Below are 22,637 nucleotides of genomic sequence, written 5' to 3' on the forward strand. Positions count from 1 at the left end.
TAGGTTTTTCATTCACTAAAAAAATCAAACCATCTACAGGTATGTCTGGATAAGCTGAGGATTTTTAAAATCAGATGAGTGTCTATATATTTAAAATATCATCTTCTAATTAATTATTGCCATTTTAACCAGTGGGATCCACTGGTTTGTGTAAGTCTTTGTGCATGCAGTAAATGTAAAAGACTAAACATTTTTGTAAGAATAAAAAAGTACAGCTGAAAACACATGTAGAAACTTAGACTTGMAACTTTCTGGTGTTCTGTGACTAGGAAAAAGCAATGCAGTCATAAAGACAAGGAAAATACACAGAAAGAGTGACGGCCACCTTAATTATCACACTACCTGCAGGCATGATCCACATAACAAGTATGGTCGCTGGGAAGACATCTGTTGTTTTGGTGGCTTCTCAGCTTCTCAYGGGGTGAAGGCATGCCTGTCTGCCCTGAAACAGCCAACTGCAGAACCGAATCTGAGAGGACCTTGTGTGAGTTACACGCCCTCTCTGATAAGTTCTTCCCCATCTGTACAGTGGACATCAGAGTCCCATAAGAACTATAGATGACAAAATAGTCATCTGTTGTGGACTGCTCTGATATTCCAAGAGCACAGGTTTATGCAGAAAATTCAAGTGTGTTCTTCTGTTTGTCTCCTTGAATTTCAAAAAATAAGCTCGGATAAACTGCATTTGTAAAGTATTGTATTGTTTATTTTAAAACATTTCCTCTTTTATCAACAAAGGTGAAAAGAGGTGAATTAAATACCCTCAATCTTTTAACTTTCTATTTTTTTAGTGAGCAAGATTTATGAAGTAGTAAAAAAAGGATGGCTTGGATCACATCACTAGTTCTTTAGTGACGTTGCCATAAAGATGAAAAGTCTAAAGTGGTGTTTACAATGTTTAGAAAATGGTKGTATCACTATATATATGTATTCCTTGTTCAGTGGTTTTGTTGCTCTCCCCCTGAACAAGCACAGTAATTGTAGACCAAGGGAAACTTGGATTCCATGTTCTTGTTTAGCTTTTAGGGACTCAAGTGCAATGTTGGTTTTAAACAAGATTGTACAATGCATTGTTGTTTGGGGTTTTTTTTTTTCTTTCTTTAGGAATTCCTTAGTACTCTAGAGCTGTAGAAGGGGTTGTGATGCTTAGTGACCTTGCACATCAATAGCTCTGTCTTTTAAACATGGACATTGATTTTTCTCATCCTGGCATGAGAAGATCTAGCATACCCCCTGCTTTGTTGCCTGTGAGTTTTCAGCATAGGCAAAGGCAGTGGTGGCTAAGAATAAATGCTTAGGGAATCAAAGATGGTAGCAATATCATGAATAGTCTGCTTTCTATTAAGGTGTTTTTTGTTAATTATGAAATACATCATATCTGTTTGAGGGGGAACTGAAAACATTTTGTGTTGCTGKTTTACAGTTGTTTGTTTGGTTTTTTATTCTTAATAAGCACACCAATCAATTTAGTAGCTTGGCTTTCTACAGAACTTAAGGTTAATATTTTAAAGTCCACCAACTAGGTGTCTTGATCACAGATTCCTGAAAGATCAGTCTTTTGTTCATGAATCAGTCGAGGGCTGTCCAGAGAAGGTTTGAAGGTAGGAGGTGGGAGTTGCTTAAAAGCAGTTCTTCCTTCCCTGAGGAGAGAAGARAAAGACACTATTCACATAAGATCTTGAATCTTCTTGCATGGAACCAGTAGCAAGAACAGGAGTGCTGCTGCTTTCAGATATGCAAAATCTGGGTCAAATGCATACAAATAAATGAAAGAAAGCATGATTCTCCTATCTTAAAAAAAAATCACAAAAATACCCCTTTTTTTTTTTTTATAATTTGCGTAGGAACTACAGTCATTAAGACATGAACGATCTACCAAAAGACAGCCATAAAGTTCTAATACTTCCTAATATATTTTGGAACAAAATTTCATCATACCCTACATTCCAGAGGACAAATGTTAATAAGCACTGGGTTTTTATATTTGCACAGCAAAGTTTTGAATCATTTTTTCCTCTGGTGGTTTTTATACACTAAATTGAGCTTCAGAGAAAAATTAATTTGTGCTTTCAGTTCAGTTAATTTTTTTGAARTGCTAACAGTTTTGAAAATTTCTCTATTGGAGAGAATAAAGTTATGCAGTAAACTCACCTTTAAGGAATTTGACTGCTTCTGTTCACTTTACATCAATTCAAGTGGGTGTGGAGTTGGAGAAAGTAAATGATTCTTTGTTTTTTACTGTTACATATGGGTGGTTTATAAGTGACAGCCCCAAACCCTGTCTGTTTTTAGGTTATTTGTGAAGCTGTCTGTACCCCAGCATAAGGAGCTAACACAGGGAAATTATCTGGTGGCAGAGTTGGCACAATGGCCCTGGTGACCCTATTCTACCTAYAGCCGGGGCAGTGAGCCCAGGAAAGAGCAAGACAAAGTGGTTTCCCCCTGCTTCACTGACTTCCCAGCTGCTCTGAGGCTGAAGTCCATTGCTAACTCCAGATGCTCAAACTTGCACTGAGTGCTGTCCTAAACGGCTGGCCTCATAACTCATGGAATGAGCTCAAATTATTTTATGGATGGTTACCTTTGTACACCCTTGGCACTATACATTCCTCATGCACAGGCTAGGATTGGGGTCCTCTATTTTCTTGTGTAAACAAAGCATTTACTATAACTGACAAGGATTGGTGGAGCAGCCATGAAAGTTAGAGAGGGGAATTCAGCAAATTCTCTATTAATATGTGATTTGTACCATGATTTTTTTTTGACAACCCCGGCATTTAATTCTTAAATGAGTAAAGAGTGCTCTTTTCTTTATAATCTTGCCTTATGCCCACCAGCTTACTGTGGCAACACTTGTTTAAATAATTACATATGTTTAAATTTTCCTTGAGCTCTCCTCATAYAGCTGCAAGCTGGTCATACCTTGACTAAAGGCAGCCCTCATTCTCAGAGAGTTCAGCAGAGTGAATACGGCAAATACATGTATATAATTTTATTGCAGGACTTGGTGCTAAGGTTTTAAATAATTTACGAGCGTAAAATTGGGAAACTCACATGAACTCCCGCTCTAATTTTACACTCCTGCCTAAAGAGGATGGAACATAGCACAAATAGCACAAATCAAAATTTTTCAGCTTGAAGCTTCCTTCCTAATTCCTCCCACCTCAGATTTACCACTTACTGACGGTTCTCCATTTCGTGGGACTCCTGACCCTGTACATCTGTTAAAGGGGATAGTTTGGAATGAACRCAGCCTCCTACTCAGTAGGACCACAGTGTTCTCTTAGCTCCTACTAGATGCTTGAACAAGCAGAGGGCTTAAGTGAAATCCTTTAGCTGAGCCAAAATCTGTTCTTATTTAGGGACTAATCCAAAGCCTGTTAAATCAACAGAAAGAGACTTTGGTTGACTTCAGTGAGCTTTGGATCAGGCCCTTCCTTCCTAATACATCTGAAATCAATGGAGGTACACTGGGCTTCTGCCAGTGGAAAAAAAAAACCCAAAAAAACCCAAGAGAGGGATTGTCCTTGTGCTTTATTTGTACAGTATCTAACATATTGAGGTCCTGGTGCTCAAATAGTGTCCCAAGTGCTTCATTGAGACAACAATAATTTGGACTTGATTATATTGCTTAGTGTTCATGGATTTCCATTCAACTGGGTATGAAATTCCCTTGTTTAAARCAACCATGTATGCCGTGCTTCCACCTCATGCCCAAACGTTTTTCTTTGCTAATGTTTTAAATTATAAAGTCTTGCAAAAACTAAAATGGGAGGATGTCAGTTTTTATATCAGGATTTTTTTCTTGTTTTTCTGTGCTATCAGATTGTTAACAAAGCTGTTTTGAATGAAAAATACTCAGGCCATAGAACATGTAAAACCCAATGAGTGTAACTGTCAGCTCTCTGCCTTAAGAAAATTATCAGAGCCCCATGTGTTCTCTACAGCCAAAGGCTGTCAGCTTTATATTATTTCTTCATTAATGCCTTTTATTTTGATTTCTCAKCATTAAGATGAAGTCCAAACTATAATCTACCACTTGTGAAAGATTTTAATGTAATAATTAGAATTATGGAGATGGCAARTATTTTCTAGGCAAGCCATGGCAAAGGATGAAAACTCCTATGTATATTTCAGCATAGACTTTCCATTTTCAGAAGTGCCTACAGCAGCTGAAAAAGGACCTCAGCCTGGCAGAAGCTATTACCTTGTTTTACTCTTATATTACAAGTCCTGTTATTGCCATCAAGAGTCCCACAGCAGGGTTAATATTGAACACCTCAGCCTTTGCAGGATTTGTTTTTAATTGATGCTTTTTCTCTAGTCATAAGCTACAAATATTTTCCTTAAAGTTGGTAAGTTTTGTCTACTTTAGCTTATTGGACTTTGATTAGATTTCATGTTCTTCTGTGTTCATGCACTTAGGATTAATTTTGTGTATTCAGACACTTAGCATATTTTGTGCAAAACATCTGTCATGATGTGAAAATGCATTTGAGTAAGAAAATATTTCTTGTTTGGATCTTTTTTTAGGCATCTCTTTCTAGATGCAAAGTGTTAAACTTAATTAATGCTTTATTTTAACAGACATTTATTCAGCAGTCTTTTATCCATTTTGTGTAAAAAGGAGAATTCCATACACTTATAGTATCACAAAATTAAATTTAGAGGTTACCAAAATGCTTAATGCAAATAGATGTCTTTCATTTTAAAGAAATAGKGATAGGCTGATTTGTGCTAGCATCCTATATGACTTAAAATTCTGTATGTTCTGCTCTTTGATTCCGAAAGGACCTTAGAAAGAAAAAAAAAATTACTGTACTGCTTATACTTCATCCAAGAGAGAAGTAATAATGCAGTTTTCCAGTTAAAAAGATATAACAAAGACCATCATATTAGTGTAGAATGCTTCTTAGATTTTATTACTTATGGATTTTACTGCTTTCTTTCAGTTTTAAGCGTTGATATCTAAACTTCTCTTTAGTTCACAAACTTACTTTCGACGCAGATGATACTCTGTATCTTACACTGTATATGCTCTTGTTTTCTTTTTTCTTCTCTCAGAAAAATTAAACTCATCCTACCTTACCGATTTCAAGAAAATCTTCTGTAGTGCGTATCTGCATTGATAGATGAAATACTTTCATTTGTTTGTGAATTGGCTATCCTAACTATTTCCCAGAGTCAGATGTTATTAGCATTTCATATTCCCAGCTCTGAGCATAGTTTGGCATAAAGTTCTGTGTATGAGCAAGGTTGTATGAAAGAAGGGTTTTATTGATTTATTTTTTTTTGTTTTTAAAGATCTTTCATTCRTGCTATTAATCTATAACTCGGGTTTAGCTACAAATTTGCCCTTTTTTGTTATTTTGTTTTCTCTTCTGAATCTGAATTTGGGCAGGCCTTTCTGATCTGGTAACTCATCACTGACATTCAGGGTTTAGTTTCAAACCCTTCTCTACYTTCTTGTAAACTAATCCTACAGTCCTAGGACCACCAAAGAGAATATCATTTTAGTTAGAAGTCCACACTCTCAGAATTCAGGTTTACTGTATGCCAATTAACCCTCCTTTAAGCTCTTCCAAATGGCTATCAATCTGGTTTGTTTAAAAGAAATAAGCTGTCCTTTTATTTTAGAGCCAGTAAAGAATTTTACATCTTTCTAAAGCAATTTTCTGCATTCTTACTGACTTCATTGATGTGAATGTAAAGTACACAATAGGTCAAATTCTGACTTCAGTGGGAGTTGGTGGGAGCACAGTCTGTACATCTGAAGGCAGAATTGATTCAATCTTAGCGTGCCTGTGTGGCAAAAAAATATCTCTATACAGTTTGTCTTCATATAATCAGTGAGCACAGATTTGAGTTTGTTTCTCCTGCTACTTTCATGGCTGCTTTACGTGAACTCAGAGGAGCTGCCCGTGTTCTTAGTAGGTGTGTGTGCAWTTTTTTTCCCCTTATTTATTCACATATAAACATTTTACAGGCTTCCTTAGAGAATTTCCTTGTAAGGTTCAGTTATTCTTAAGAGACTGAGAACTCTGTCTAGCACGTAATTTGTAAACTATGCAAAGAGCACCCTGCAGCCCAGGCAGACCCCAGAACCATCCATTTGGACCTGCTTTGTTTGCCACTGTAGCACTCTTGGATGGAAAGGGTCCTGCCCTGTGGCTGTAATGAGCAGGATATACTCATGCATGACCAGATGCCCAGTGGAAGATCATGTACTGGTTCTCTGTTCCAGTCTTCCATCAAACAGCTGTTTGTTATAGCATGATTAATTTTATTTTAGATCATTTGAGAAGGGTATAGTTTTTGAATGTAAAAAAAAAAAAAAATAATACCTTCATAATATCGTCTGCTCTTATGCCTGCTCCATGCTCTTTAGCTTCTCTTGAGCTGTCTGTCTCATTTCAAAGAAGCAAGGTGTAACTTCTGTAAACAAAATTGCATCCAAAATATAAGGCAGGTCTGTGGGCTGGAAGGTTGCKATTAAATTCAGGTGAAACTATGGATTTTTTACTTGTGTGCTTCACCTTAAAACTGAGTAAAAGCTGTATCTCACATTTTCAGAAGAAAGACTTCATTTACACCAGGTTTCTTATGCTTTAAATAACTGATTTGGCAGACTAAATCCTCTGAAATTTTACTTTCTAGCTGCCTTTTTATAACAGTCCTTTAAACAACTTGTTAGGAACTTGCATTTTTTTTTACAATGCTATAGGTAGAAAGCATAGATTTCTAAAAAAAAAGTTTTTCAAAGTAGTTTAGGCCTTTAACATATCATTAGAATATTTCCTTCTCTAAATCGTCTCCCATATATTAAAAAGAAACTGTCAGTTGGTTTCCTTCCTGTGCTGTATGTATTTAAGGCTATAATATTAGAAATTCTAAGCTTAACTTCCACCCTTCCTCTTTTTTTTTTTAATTTAAATTAGTGACTTTGGGGGTGGTCTCTTAGTTACATTAAGTATCCAGGAAGGTGAGGGTTTTTTTGGTGGGGGTGTTTTTCTGGTAGTTTTCTGGCATATTCTTTCTTTGGTAGGTTTGGTGGGTGGGTGTTGATTTTGGGTCTTTCAAAGGTTTTTTGTTTAAACCTTTCAAAAGATGATTTTGTAAAATGTGAAGCATGAGCAAAGGTTTATCAGGTTTTGGTTGAATCAGCCCACATCTGTTACAAGAAACAGTAGAACGGCAGACAGGCTATGGCTTTTCTCATGTCCAGGGGAATCCACTGAATCTTGGCCTTCATTTAGGATTCCCTCCTGATGAGCAAATTCCCATGACCGCTTTTGAAGCTTTAAAAGCTTTGGTTTTGTTTTAAAAGGCCTCTGAGCATAGGCAATGTTTTCTTAGGCATTTAGAAACAAAAACTTGAGCTTTTAAACCTTCAAATGTCGCTGTGGGGATTCACTTGGCTTCTCAGCAGACCAAGTCTGAGATAACACCTGCAAGAAATGTGTATCTGTGTGTGTGTATTTTGTGAAATTGTGATGCACCATGTCAACTGACCCACAAATGTGGCAGTGATGTGTGTGTGTAAATCTTATTGTTGTGTTTCGCTGTTACTCAGTTTTAAGAGCAAACTATTATTTTGGTTTTGTGGCACGACTGATGTGGGTGAGCCAATTGTGGTTTTAGACTTCTTTAATTTTTTTCTTCCTCCTTGTCTTCTGATGCAAACTCTAACAAACAGGATTCAGAAGATGACACTGAGTTAAAATCCATGGTTGTGTTTCATTATCTAAAGGGTGCTGGGTTGCTAGCATCAGACTAATTTTTTTCTTCTACAGCTAACATCAGTTGCACAATAAAAGGTAGTTTTCTATAAATATACGGGTTATACCACATGCAAACCCAGGTCTGTGGATGAGAAAAAAATGTTCAAGAGGAATGAGCACACAAATCACTAGGCTGGTGAAGTAACAGAAGTACGTATTTGCACTCCCTTTCAGCTCCATCTCTATGTGTCTTAAACACCTGAGGTGAAATTTTGTCATGTTTCAGAGGAAAGGGGATTTTCAGAATTAAGGATAAATACTAAATGAATATATTAACACCGCCTTTCTCCTGTCCTGTGCTGTTCTCAAAACACCTGTTAAAAACAAACAAGCACATATTTTGAATTGATGATACTGACTGGCAAACTTGGCACCAAATAACCTGCTGAAACTAAAATGTTGATGCAGAACATGTGCTTAACTTAACAGTCCATAACCCTGTTTTTCGAACACTGAAATACCTACCCTGAGGAAAGCTCATAAAACGAAGGTCTTTAAAGTTCATAGATTAGACCAATGAAGCTGCAGCTGTTTTTAAGAATGTGCATCTTCGTTGCCTCCTATTAATTCAAGATGGCCAAGTGAATAAAAAATGAGACATGAAACCACTGAAGACTTGTTTTTTTTTTTTTGTTTTTTTTCTGGAAGTGTGCTATCTATAGGTTCAGTGTCTAAAGGAATGAGGAGGGATATTCAAAGAAGCAAACATTCTGCAGCTGAGAGAACTACATATTGCAGGCAGGTCTGAAAGAATCTCTGGTTTTTGAGGGTATTTAATTGAGCTTTTTGCAACATATAATGATAAATTCTTCTAGAAATTCCCAGTGCCCTTAAGATTCTATTGCTTGGGATTAGGTTGAGCAGTTTGGCATATCTGTAACTGTGTTTCCCCATGTGTAACATTCCAGCCATGTCTGTCTTACTTTACTGTTACATATATAATTTATAAACAGATAACAATCCTGATAAGCTTGTTTCAATCCATTCTAAAATGAAATTACTTGTGTTGTATTATGTTTGATAGCTTCAAACTGCTTCAGAGTAACTGTACTCAACAAAGAAGAAATCTTTGTTACCCTGTTTATCTGGAGGCACTGGAAATTAAAATCTGAGCTACTGTATCAGGCAGGACCTGTTATTTCTGAAGTGTTTCCTGAGAAATAAACTTTCTGCACCACGCAAACCTGAATTTGTAACAAATATGGGAACACAGACTTCCTTTTTACACTTGTCCACACAGGGTATATGTTTCTTTGTTACTTTTAAATGAAAGAAATTTGAATAGAGTATATTAAGCTGAAACAAATTTTCTTCACTGAATTTTTCTGGCGTAAGTTTTCTGACAAAAAGCTTAGAACCTTCTATTTCACCAAATATGTGCTTTTTTGCCTCTAAACTATATACTTTACTGTTAGACATTTTGGGATGCAGTGGTTTTATTTCTCTTTTGTGGGAATAAACCAGAAGCATCTTCTTGTGCTGAATAGCCTGACAGAAAATGAAAATAGAATACTTAAGCTGTGAATTGGCGAAGGGGAGTCAGACTAGTGTTTATATTTTTTTTTCCAGTGTCCCATACTTTTTTTGACAGCTGAATAAAACTCAGGGGGAAAAAAACAAGTTGTCCTTAACAAGGAAATTATTTAGAAATGCAATGTGTTTACGTATCTGGCTAAGAACAGTGCATTGCTAGGAGTGACTGCATGAATCGCATGATGCAACCTTTTGACAACAGAGTGTCTGCTGGAGACATCTGTGAGGGGTGACCTTTCACCCCAAGGAAGAATGCTCTGAAGGTGGGGAATACCCTTATCTGTCCTGGYCCACCATGCACAGGGACTATCCTGTGACACTGCTGTCCTTGCACCCACTTGGTGCTCTTCAAATATAAGCGTGGCGAGCCCAAACTGAGTGGATTGTCCTGAAGAAATGCTGAAAGCCCACTTGCTTTCACCTTGGTGGGAAGGCAGAGGTTAAGCCAAGGCCTCAGTACGAAATTAGGATGAGACCCTTAGCCTTTGAATAGCTCAATATCTAATGAGACACCTCATTAGATTGTTAATCTAATGTCTAGAAGGATTGCTAATATCTGATATGCCTGCCACTCTCTCAGATCCTTTACTTTTGCAAATCACTTGTTGCCGCTCTTGTGTAAACCTCTACAATGTTACCCTTCGGATACAGGTCCAGGTTACAAACTGTAGTGTGCAAACACAGAAGACATCAGCTGTTTATTTTTCAGATAGTGGAAAAGGGAAGGAGAAGGGCTGGTGTAGGTCAGGGAAGAAATAATGATGATGAAGTGCTGGAAATGTTTTCAGATCAATGTATTTCTGAGTTTCATAAGAAAGAAAGTTCATTGTACTGATTGTAGTCTAAGAAAGTTTCTGTCATTGTGTGCTGTTGAATTCACAAGCCTGGATGTCCTGGCACAGGTGACTCTCTGAAAAGAAGCATCGAGCTGGTCATTTCTGCTTCTTGTAATTCGCTGCCGTGTTTACAATGGTTATTCACAGACAGCCACCTCCTTACTGTGAGTCAACAAGAACCCACATCCCGTTTGTTATAGGTGAAGTGGTGATTTCTTGTCTCAAGTGGCTCTAGTGTTTTAGGAGTGTGGTTTGGGCTTGTTTGTTCTTTGGATTTCAGGTTGTTGTCTGTTTGTTTGTTTTTGGGTTTGTTTTTTTTAAAGTAAAAATCCAGATAATATAAGGATCTTTGGCTGCTAGAAATGAAAGAGCAAATATTCTATCCCAAAAGGTGGAGCAGTCTTGAAGAAAACAGGTTATTCCCCCTCCTCCCCTCAACACTCTTTAGTCCCACAGAACGACTGCATGCTTCAGCACAGATTTCTCTGCTAGTTGGATCCCAGGAGGCCTTATTGAGTGCAATGCTGCTCGGGGAGTTGCAGCTGTATAAAGCAGGGGGGAAAATGTAGTTTGTACGAATTGTTCTTTACCTTGGTTTGGGTTCAGCATGGCAGCTGCACTCTGACTTTGTGTGTGACAGCACAAAGGACAGCAAAAGTGAAAAGCAAGTCAGCAAGTAGAGAGACAAAAGCAACGATCAGCTAATACAGCTCCACATGGCCTAACTAATTTATGAGAAAAAAACTGTTCTGTTCATTGGATCAGCACTCTGAGGAGGCAGGTGGAATTGTAGGAAGTTTTCATTGAGTCTCTGGAGCAACTAAGGAAGTCACTAGAGATTCTTCTCAGTTTGAACTTTATCAGGGTCTACGCTTAATCAATATGGTATTGGAAAAAGAATTAATTACTAAAGCAGAATAAAACAGCTGCATTTTAAACTAAGGATCCATCAATTCAGTAATCTTCCAGTTACAGGCTAGGTGCCGTGAGGATCATTTTGACTTCATGTAATGAGGAACTGAGGGAGTTTCCTCATGAACAGGCTGGGAATTCACATTAGCCTATTTCAGCTATTTGTCATCAGTACAACTCATTTCTCCCCTTCTGAATTACAATTTGTATTTGATATACTGTCAAACCCACAAAATTCCCATATTCATGGAACTGAAAGCATTAATGTGGAAATCATTGTCACCATGAGAAAAAGTCTTAACCTTCCTGAGCCTCTTTATTCTATAGGCTGCAGCTCAAGTGGTTTCATGCCGGACATACCTCTATTGTGTTCATTGTGAGGGTCAGGGACCTGCCTGTTGAAGAAGCAGTAATTTGAACACAGCCTGTAAATGTTTCATCTGTAATTTCCATAATGGTGAATTTCAAGGAGGGCTGAGAAGGGTTATGGGAGATGAATTAGGTTTTTAGTGAGCTCATTAGGAAGCCAAACAGAGTTTAGACAGCAAGGCGGTGAGTGTGGCTGTAATCAGTTCTGCTCGCTTTGTTCCCTGCCTTCGGGACATTTTTTGAAAACTTCATGGCAGGGGCTGATGAGAATATACTGAGCAGAGGCTGCAATCTGATGGTTGACTTGTTGATTTGTAAACCTCTTAATTCATTTTTTGTTCAATTTAATCTTTTCTTTCTTAAGGAAAATTAGTTGAATGTTAGCCCTCTTTGCACTATTCACCTCTTAAATTATGCTCATTTTGAGGAGCTTGTTATGCCTGAATAAACATGAAATGACTTGGCATTTTCCCATAAGAGGCACACCCATTTTAATACCATGTATTTACCATTCCTGGAAATGTCTCATTAACTTCTGAAAATCTGTGAGCATGATATTTTTGGGCTACTGTAACACACCTCTTGGCAGTCACAGAAGGCAGTTTGGTTAATGCCTCATAATATCCATTTTTATTCTCAACATGAAGAAAGGCTCTCTATAGAAAATTGATGCAGTTTGCTCTGCTAATTTTCATGCTCATTCCAATTAATTTAACATGACCCAGATTTTCTTCCTCGGGCTCATCCTGACTAATTAGTAAGGCAACACCTAGAACAAGTTCTGTTTAATAACATTGAGGAACACTAGTTGTGAGTGATTTTGATGCTAATAAAGATATTCACTGATGGGACAGATATTTGATGTCAATTATAGTATGTAATTTAGAAGTCCCAATGTGCTGGATAGAGTATAGGAAGGCTGGCAAATCACTATGGGAGATATTTTTTTTTCTTTTTGTTAAAAAGACTTCSAAAGCACCTAGCTATCCTCAGGGACCAATTAGTTTATTTTTTTTGGTACAACTAGTAGTATTGTCAACTAATTCCACAGTAATAGATGGGGTGGTGCTGCTAAGGACGTACAATCTGTGAACCATCAGCAACCAGGGCCCAGGCTTGCATAATTTACTTAAACCTTTATCACATACAAGAAAAGCCACCATGGGTACCAGAAAGCAACGCCATCAAGCAGAAAAGGATAGCCATCTCATCTCCTTGATACAGCTGTTTTTCCTTGTCATTGTCCAGGTGAATCTGTTTTGCAAGAGATAAACAGCATTGAAAATGGGTCCTCATTAGTGCTTCATAACTGAAATGTCAATTCTGGTGTTCATTTCACAAAAATGGTCCCAGATCTGCTTTCCATGTGATCATTCSTTCCCTTTCTCAGAGTATTCTCCATCCAAATGTGAGGGCTGCTGCTCACATAAGTGTCTTCGCTGTGGAGAGAGCAGCAGCACAGGCAGGTCCTGGTCCCTTGGAGCATTTCTTCCTGAGAAAGCTGGCTTRCTTGTGTGTGTAATCCCCAAAGACAGAAATTAGCAGGTGAGGCAGGAGAACTGAGGTCCAGAAAGTGTTTTGCCATTGACTTCATCGGAGGAGGAAAGAGGAAATGCCAAATCTTAATGCTCCCCTGGTCTCTCAGAACAAATTCTGACATATGCCAGAGGAAGATAAAGACTGAATGACCATACTGTTCATCCTTTAGGATTTTGATCTGCCACAAATACAAAAAACTGTGTGGTCTCTCTAACGATATTACTTTGCTAAAACTTGCTCTTGCTCCTAGTAACATAAATGGAAATCCTGCTATTTAGCTGAAGGAGAAAAGAAATAAGATGTCCTTGTACATCTATTTTGATCATAAGTACTTATGTCCAAGAACATGCCTTCTAACAGAGTATTTCAGGATGTTCTCTTTATGATACACATTTAGAAATGAAGAATTGGTAAAAACAATAGCCATGTTCAGACTTCAAAAAATGCAATGCTCAAATAAGCACAGGAGTGCATTTGGCATGCTTGATTTTGAAAGTAGTAATATATAATATCCACTTATGTAAGAGTCACCACWAATTACTATGAAAAGGAATATTAAGTGTTACTTTCAAAGCAGTTTTCATTGAAAGCTGTATTCCTTGCTTATTTGAACAGTTTAAAAAAATCTTTTCCTGAAAGTTTACTGAAGGTCATTTTCTGAGCCAATAACAGAAAAAGGGATATCTTGTGTTAGATAATGCTCCAATGCTATTAGCGTCTCAATTCTTATGTGCTGTATAAATTCTCTGTTAAGTTTTAAAAACGGACATAGTAAAACACAGGTAAAAAGATGTTAACTATATAATTGCAAAGRGGAGGATTAGTGTCTCTGAGGCAAATTTGCTTTTTTTTTTTTTTTTTGAGTACTGAGCCCTCTCATTGGCATCATTTCACCAAGTTTTTAAGAGGAGGGGGAGAAGGAGAGAGAAATGRAGAGACTGTGTGAAGTTTCTTCTAATGCATAATGCATTTAAACACTGTACTTTCTGGATTGTTGCCACTAACCAGCTCAGAAATTATTCCTGTTTCCTCCTTATAGACTTGCTGTAAGGAGTCAGAGATGACCATGCCTACAGTCATTCCTAGCTGGTGTCAGAACATGACAATTCTGTTGTTCTGGGTCAGTGGTGAATAACTCACTCAAATGGTGCAAAGTCAGCCCGTTCTTAATTTTTTATCTCCTCAAGAGTGCATTCAGTGACTTTATCACTGAGAAGGATGACTCCCCTGCCTAGTGTGATCAAGATCTGGAAATTTGTTGCATCAGCACATTCAGCCTGGACTGCTACTTGATTGGTGGGGCTTATATTTGATCTTATGGCAGACGGGTCAGCTCTCTGACTGGCTGGGTGAACTYAGGTCCAGAGGGAAGCTCACTTTTACCCATCTGAACCTGAAAGAAGTGAAGCCTCATAACATGCCAGGTTTCTCATTTGGAGTACCTTCATGTTGGCAACCCTATCTCCTTTGAAGTGGGGAGTGGGGTGATGTAAATTCTTTGGAGCTCAACTTGTGAGGCTCTTCCCTAGAAAGTGTTCAGGGAGACAAACCAGTCTAGGAAGACTTTGTGGGCACTGCATATTTGTGTTTTGTAATATTTTCTGTGGCAATTAAAGACCTGAAATGAAATTACAGGTTATGAGCGGAAAGGCAAAGCATCAGGTGTCAGAGTGGGGGTCTGTGCTTTTGAGTTTTTTGCTGTGAACTTTTAAGAAAATAGTGTTACAAGTTAGTGCCCTGTAGTTTTGCTATTTTTATGCTTCCTTATTTTCTAAATACAATTCATTGAAACTTTTGTCAAAAGCTTTTTCACCTATTTCTATGGAATTACGTGCATGTCAATTCTTTCAATCACTTAAAGCAGCCCAAAGCATTTTATAGGAGTGTTTGGCTGCAGACAGAGATGACCATAGCTGCCCTTCCTTTCCACTTGTTTTTTAATCATCCTGAAATAAATCAGTAAAATTATACARTGGGAAAAAAGAAAATGCTTATCTTTCTTTACTGATATTATAAAGATCTCTGTCAGGGATGAACTAGGAGGTTTAGCTCTCTTATGCTTGTTCTTTTAGTCCGTCTACTGAACTTCAAAGCAAAAAAAAAAACATATCAGGCCTTTCCAGTAACCTCTTTTAATCATCCAATATATATAGCACATAAGTTAGAGATGGTTTACACTATACATTTACAAGGCTTCTTGGAGGAAAAGACTTCTGAAAAAGGGTACCCCTGAAAATAAATATAGGCAGGTCCAAAGCACGCAGTTGTCATTTGGAGCATGATTCACCAGTGGGAACAAGACTTGATTGAGTCCTTCGTTTTGAGCACCAACTAGCATATCACTTATAAAGGGTATTAGCTGTGTTTCCAAATACCTAGCACACTATATTTAAAGTATGGGCTTTAAGTTAAACCTACAAGAGCAGACTGTCAGTGTTCCYACGTAACCCTTCACATTCTGGCATTTTCCAGACTGCCAGCCCAAWGAACACTTTAGGAGGAGGTGCATATATATGTCCGCAGCACCCAGCGGGTTAATCCACCCTACTGTGCATAGGTGTTGGAGCTCTTATGGTATGTAAGATTTGCCAAGTTTGGAGTTGTTTTGTATTTTAAATTTTTTTCTGAACTATGCATTCATAACAAGCGTCTCTTCTTATGTTGTTCAAGTGTTTGTGAATGCATAGCAAGACAGTACTTTTATTTGTGTTTTACATAACATGCACATTTGTGTACATTTTATCACCAGGAAAGGTTTTTATGGTTCATTTTGAAACCTTTCTACTAAAACATCTTGTTTTTTAAGCATTTAGCCATCCTATATTTTTTCWTTAATACATCTTAAAATAGAGTAATGGGCATTTTGGACTTGTGGCCTAACAAATGTCCTTTTTAGCAACAGAAGCTTTTAACTTAGTATCTCTCAGGAATAACTGTCTGTTACATTTCTAGTCCTAACTTTTTTTTTTTTTTTTTAATGATGAAAAAATCTTAACGCACATATAATATTTCTGCACTAAATGTAATGTTTCAACTAGTGCTTTCTTAATAACTAATAAGCCCTTAATAACTAAATAGCCCTGAAAAGAGAGGTTTCCCTTGTGGACAGTACACGGGCATCATTTTAGGTGCTGTCTCCTGAACAAGAAGTGGTGTCAAACAGCACAGGAACTGCAAGACATTAAAATATCTCACAGTTTGTAATTACTTTTAACAGCTGTAAGGAGAATYGAGATGTTCTGATTGCTATTTTCCTTTTAAAATCCCAGTCATYTTTACTCTTAAAGAGACTACATTAATGATTTAATGAAGAAGAATGGTGCAGGGTGTTAGTCATCATCTCCTTTTAAGTTCTCACATTCTGCCAAATATAAACAACAGCAAAATATTAAAGGTTAAATATTGGTGAGGTACAATTGAACTTAATTACCTAACTTCAACATCAGGTAGAATTTTAATTAAACTTGRTTATTTTGCCCACATTTGATATTATTCTAATGACAAAAGTAACAGGATAATAAACCAAAGAAATGATGTCAGGAAAAAAATGCAGTTCTCTAATATATACTTACTTGCATGCAGTTGAATGAGAAAACAGAAAACATTATACCAGAACTAAAAAAGGAAAATAGTCTCTTAAAGGAGATGTACTTTCAGCAAAAGAAAAATTTTTTTTGTCTCCTGATTTCTTTAATGACTTGTTATTGTTGCCTCAGCTGTAGCCAGTCTGCAGCTGGTATTCTTAACAGAATTACTATGAGAATGCCAAAAATACTTCTCTAAAAATATATTTAAAAAAAAGATTTTAAAAGAATGCTGCTTAAACTGCAGCACAAGGACACTTTGTGTGACAGTGTTTAGTAGGATGAAGAAGTTAAACAGAATAACAGCTATTTACATTCACACTGCAAACTAATTACCGAAGCACATAAAATACTTTCAGCTATTTTAATAATGCTTTCCTTCAACCTCAATACCAAAAACTAGGAGTACACTTACCAATCTGTAATGGGGGGGGGGGGGGGGGGGGGGGGGGTGGAATTTGGGAATTGAAGTAAAAACCATGTAGAAAAAAGTCCATTGAGCTCTTTCCTGGTGAGACACAAAGTGAGTTTCATTTTTAAATAGAAGAGCATCATAAATCAGCATAGACCACATGTTTTAATGAGTGTATCTCCTCTGGAATTGTGCAGTGCTTGCAATTCTCTGTGAACAAGACAAGGATCTGGTCTTACACTTCTTACTCAGGAAAAACTGCCACTGACATTAATGATAATTTTGCCTGAATAGAACAAAGTGYTTGATGGCAGTTGTGCCAGCATGAGGGTGTGAGATTAGGATAAACGTGCAAAAAAGTACAACTTCAAATGGCTGTACCTTTGACTYCTCCAGCTAGCGTTTCCTCCAACTACAAGGATCTTAATTATAACATTTTCTGGTTCAAAGATTAACATTTAGCATTCTGGGAAAGACTTTCTGGACTTTAGTAACCTGATCAGCACGGTCTCCTTTTGGTCTCTGCCTCTTTCTGGTTCTTTGTATTGCAGGGGAGATGATAGTATCTGGCACATTCCTCGGATGACTTGAAGATAGCAGCCTTCTGTGTTTGGGGCTGAAAGATTGTGAACTCTGTGTTAGCAGAAATGCCACACAGGGGAGGYGAATAGAACATTAAAAAAGCTTTAGCTTTAGGTACTGCAGCGCAAGCAGAGTTGAATTTGAGAGTTGGGACTTAAGTGGACATTTGTCCCTGCTTTCTTCCTTAATAAAATCTGAGTGTTAACTGTGGGTAAGGGCATTTGAGAGATCACTAAAAATGAATCATTGAGTGCCCAGAAGAGCTTTATTATGATATACTATGGAGAACTTTAGAATGTACCTAGTACTTTTTAAGTGGTTATCAGATGCATGTAGGAGTTACTGTTAGGGACATGAATGATTTTGTCCTTTGCTACAGAAGCAAAATAATTTGCCAAATTAAAATGTCAAAGAAAACTCATAAAAAACTGGATCTGTGTGGTCCTTTCTGGCCCTGTGCTCCCAACCAATTTTCTTTTGCTCCGTGAAAAGCTGTTGAGCAAAAAATCACAAGCTCCAACCAGCAACGTTTGTTGTGCTTGTGTTTGTGTAATCCATTTTGAAAATGCCTGACACAATACTAAATCTGGGGGAAAAAAATCTCAGGCAGAAATCCCGACTGGCCAAATTGATTTTAAAAAAATATTACCAAATTTTAAAAAYCCCCAGACTGGTATCGTGTTCCAGTACTGAGTTCTTGTAGGTAGAGMCAAGAGAGGTTTCTTAGTTCAGTTTATTTGCCCCAGAAGCAATCGATAGAAGGAATTATTCTTCTCCCAAAGTTCCACATAGACATTGCCACTGCCCAGTTAACCAGTGTGAAAATACCATGGAAAATAAATTATTAAACTATACTGTTATTACTAACTTGCCAGTTCCAGAGAAACAAATGCAGCCACATTTACATATGTGTCCATCTGTCTGTTTTTACACTTTATGTCTTCAACCAGTGGGTGAAATTGTTTTAATCCAAGCTGCAGTCTGATTTTTTTTTTAATTTGTTTTTTTCTCCTGCTGATATTTTTCTCCGTGTGTGTTATTTGTAGATGGACATACATATTATTGACAGTAGCTAGTTCTTAATTGCCCTTTTAAGTAACCTAATCTATCTGGCCATGGTAGTTTTAACTGGAGTATGCGGCAGAGTTCTCCATGGATAATTTTCGTTAGTTAGCAGATTGTTACCATCTCAATGTTGCTGAAATCCCTAATCTCAGGTCAGCGTGAAGCTGCAGTGGTTACAATCCTGTTGCCTGATGCAGTGTGAATGGAAGTGCTTTCTGTCAGAAACATGTGGTCTCTTCAGTGGAGAGCCTGCGTAAATCCTGTGTAAATAGAGGGAGGCTAACAAAGGATGAGCCCCTGCAGCTCAGAGCATTTGGAGCCATTTGGAGGCTGAATTTGCTAAATGCTGCTTATACCGCCTGAAAAGTTGAAGAGAAAGGAGCATAAAATCCCTTCTTTTTTCTCTTTCTGCTCCTACCCTGGGGGGAGGGTGTTAAGGGCCAGGGAAGCCTGAGGTAAGCCTATGAAGACTGTTTTTTCAGTGCTCTTTTGAGTGTGAAAAAGGTGGCATGGGTCACTGTCCCCTCTTTAATGTCGGAAAACCCACACAGTTAGTAAATGTTGCATGTAAACTAAAGCATTTCATCCCTTCTCCCGCACTCCACGGCAGTGGGCCATGAACTAGTCACTTGAAAATCGCAGAAAAATTTCACTTCAACATGTCCGGACAGTTTAGCACAGCAGGAACGTAAGAGAGATCAGTAATTAGCAGGTTGCTTTACTGTTGTTCCTCTTGTCTGCATTGGAACACTTTTTTTCACCTGATGTGAAAAAATGTTGGATTGCAATGAACGAACCGTGAACCTCCCGGCTGTATGAAAGAGCTTAACATTTAAACCACGGTTTATTAGTTTTCTCTTGTGAAAGACAGAAAAATATATTTCCGGCTTTTGACAGAATTTCTAAGATTTCTTAATTCACTTCACAAATAAACATGTACTCTAAACACAGACAACTGAGGCCGCAAAAAAAAACAGTCTTTTTTTCTTATTTGTGGACAGAAAAATAATGAAAGGGGAAATGTGAAACATTACAATTCTGAAAATAATTTTGAAACACTTAGATCACTGATTTTATAGCATGCATGGCTATAATAACAGATCTGGATTGTTATTCCTACTCTGAGTAAATAATAAAATATTTGTAAATTCCTTTTTGCAAATAAGATATATTAATGAATGTAGAGAGCTGCCTATTCAGAAACAGAAGAGAGAGTTTTCTTTCAGTCTCTCGCTGTAAATACACTTTATATACAAGRTACCATGCAACTCTGTAAGCCTTTAGCACATATTGCCAGATGGCAATAGGGACTTGCTCCTGAATGACAAACTATGTTAAGTTGTAATTAGATTACATAGAATAGCTTTGTAGGTGGGGTCTGATAGCAGCTTAAGTTTTCTTTCTATTTGAATTTGCAGCAATTATTAATGCCTTGTATAAAATTCATATATCTCATTTTTACATTATCAGCCCAGTGATATCACTGGGTTTTATTCTGGAAAGCAAAAGATCCTCCAAAACAGCTGCAAGAGAGAAGGCCAGGTCTTTGTCTTCTCCCTTCTTCTCAAAGGGCAAAAGAATAACACCTTCTCTGGTAAGAGATATGGCAGTGCTGTGTGTCTGAAGTCTTACTGTTCCCTCTAGTGCACCAGATTCCAGCCTTTCTTTTTGTCCAAGATGCTTACTGAAACACAGAACAGGGGACCATGAGACCTGTGTCTGGTGTCTCAGAGACACAGGGGAGAGAGCACAGTGGTCTGATTACACCAGCTCACTTGAGGACACTCCAGTCCAGGAAGAGGTGATGATGCAGGTCAGCACAGGGTGAGAGTGCCTGTAAGGCCTGAACAGTTTCTGATGGCTCCTTTCTCCCCCGCAGTAAAGTAAATTAGCAAAAGCAGCACAGGTACTGGCCAAGCACTGCTGATCATGGCACAGCTCTAAGCTGGGATGCCCGTCTGAACTGTTTGTGGTTTCCAAAGTTCCATATTTGCCAGTCATAGCGTATCTTAACTCAGTTTCCCTGAGCAATAAATGCAGGTGATAAGTATGGCTCCTGTGGTGTCAGAAGACTTAAGTCAACTTTCTTGAACAGGGATCATTAGGAGAAAGAGAAAAAAATAACAATCTATGGCCAGGACTCCTTTCAAAGAGYTATGACTTACTGGAGTTGTAAGGCTAAAAGCCTGATGATTTTAACAGGATGGAATGGAGATAARGATTCTCCTGAAGGGTCTTTGATTCTGAAGCTGACCTTCCCTCTCTGTTAGTCCTCCCTTCAACACAGAATATCTTATCTTCAAAAACATCTTCAGATAATTCTCTCTCCAGCTTTTTGGCAGTGATAATTAACCAGATTTTTAAGATTTTTCTCTGGTGCTGATAAGGATCATATTACTAAGCTGAATGTCCTTATTAATAATGGTTTACAATACTTATGTGTCCAGATGGACATTATAAGTACAAACAAATAATTGAAAATTGTGAATATAGGCTGGATGCAGATTTTCCTCTTTGTTTTGCATTTATATTTAATATTCCACTCCATCAAAATATTAGACTGAAAGATTAGAGGAGCTTACTTAAATCAGCATAGTGCACTGCAGCTTTCCTTCTCAGAATCCTTTAACTTGCTTTTCATATTGCATCCACTATTTTTAGAAAAATGGCGAAGTGTCTTRTCTTCCCCCCAGTTTAGATACTCCTGCTGTTCTCTCTTCTCCTTTAGTGTGACAAACCTTAAAGCTGTAAGGGACCTCTGATGGTGAAGAAACTCAAATACTGGTTCTGAAATGTACTTTTCCAGAAATCACTTTTTAAACTGCTCCACTGCTATGACAGTAACAGAAACTATTTCTAGAATTTGAATCTGGACTGTTACCAGGCTTCTGTGTTTTGGCCTGACTGGGTCGTCCTTTTCAGCTATTTTTTTGATAGACTGGGAATTTGTTATTCATCCTGTTCACAAGTGGTRAAAAGACAAGATGAGCAGCTTCTTAACTTGCTTCATCTGTTGGGTTTTTACTCTGTGAAGAGCACGAAGACTAGGGTTGAGATAATTTTGATAGGAGGACTAACAAAGAAAAGTTCATTAATACAGTAAGGTTGGAGAGGCCTTATGTAGGACTGGTCTCTTTCTCAGTCAGTCCTTCACTGTGTGAACATTGGGCTTTACAAGCTCGTCTGTCCAAGCAAATCGGTTTGCAGCAAGTTAAGTTGGAATTATGGTGCAGTGGAAACTCTGTTGTAATTAATATTATTTAAAGAAGAGGTAGTCTCCTCTGCTTTCAATGCAAAACAATTTATCTTGTGGAACAAAACCCTCAGCTCATGCTAAGAGTGCCTGAACACAGAGCCAGTATGGAAGCCCAACTTCCTTCCTGTGTAAAGACGACCTGCATCTTCAGCCTCCTCCACAAACTTTTCCTCTAGAAGAGAAGATCTTTAAGGAACCCCAGGGGGGGGGGGGTCACTCTGCAAGGCTTCTTGTAGACTCTGTCCACCTTTTATAGGGGTTATTGAGACACATGGCATTGCTATAATCTTAAACAACCTGGGTAAAATGCTTAATTCTCTACTGGCTCGAATCCTGCGTGGTCATTGACACCTCCCAAAGAGAGTGCCACTTAAGAATTCTCCACTCTCCTAGAACACTGATGGGGTTTTGCGATCATGTGTATCCTTTGCCCAAGAATAAATGAGTGAACAAGAAAAGCAAAAGAAAGTCACCCTTAATTTTTTTGGTGCTGTGTGAAAGACAGAGRCAGAGGACCAAAATCTAGCCTTAATTTATCCTCCAGAAAACTAGGATAACTATGYTTTTGTAATTGCCATTTCCATAGAATTTAGGATTTGACTCTACTCTTCCTACAAATTACCATCCAAATCAGGATATGAATAGTTCATCTAAGTAGAATCTCTTGTTATGATGATTGAAATGATTAAAATTTTGTTTCTTTCATACAGTAGTGAAAAAATAGAATTAATTCAGTCTGTTCATTTAATTTCACTTTTGATAACTTTT

The 22,637-nt window shown here is 37.8% G+C and overlaps 1 protein-coding gene across 3 annotated transcripts in view; it reads left to right on the forward strand.

Annotated features, from left to right (window-relative positions):
• Positions 1–22,637, forward strand: part of MEIS2 (Meis homeobox 2) — a 169,346-nt gene that overhangs the window by 26,041 nt on the left and 120,668 nt on the right. Inside the window, exon 8 of one of the 3 annotated variants that reach the window (XM_057376004.1) lies at positions 15,443–15,544. The exons of the other annotated variants lie outside the window; for them this stretch is intronic. Coding sequence (XP_057231987.1) covers positions 15,443–15,544 — 102 coding nt within the window. The remainder of the gene's footprint in view (positions 1–15,442; positions 15,545–22,637) is intronic. 3 annotated transcript variants of the gene reach the window in all.

Source organism: Malurus melanocephalus, unplaced genomic scaffold, assembly GCF_030028575.1.
Source record: "Malurus melanocephalus ecotype Western Australia unplaced genomic scaffold, MMel_1.1 scaffold_267, whole genome shotgun sequence".
NCBI lineage: Eukaryota > Metazoa > Chordata > Aves > Passeriformes > Maluridae > Malurus > Malurus melanocephalus.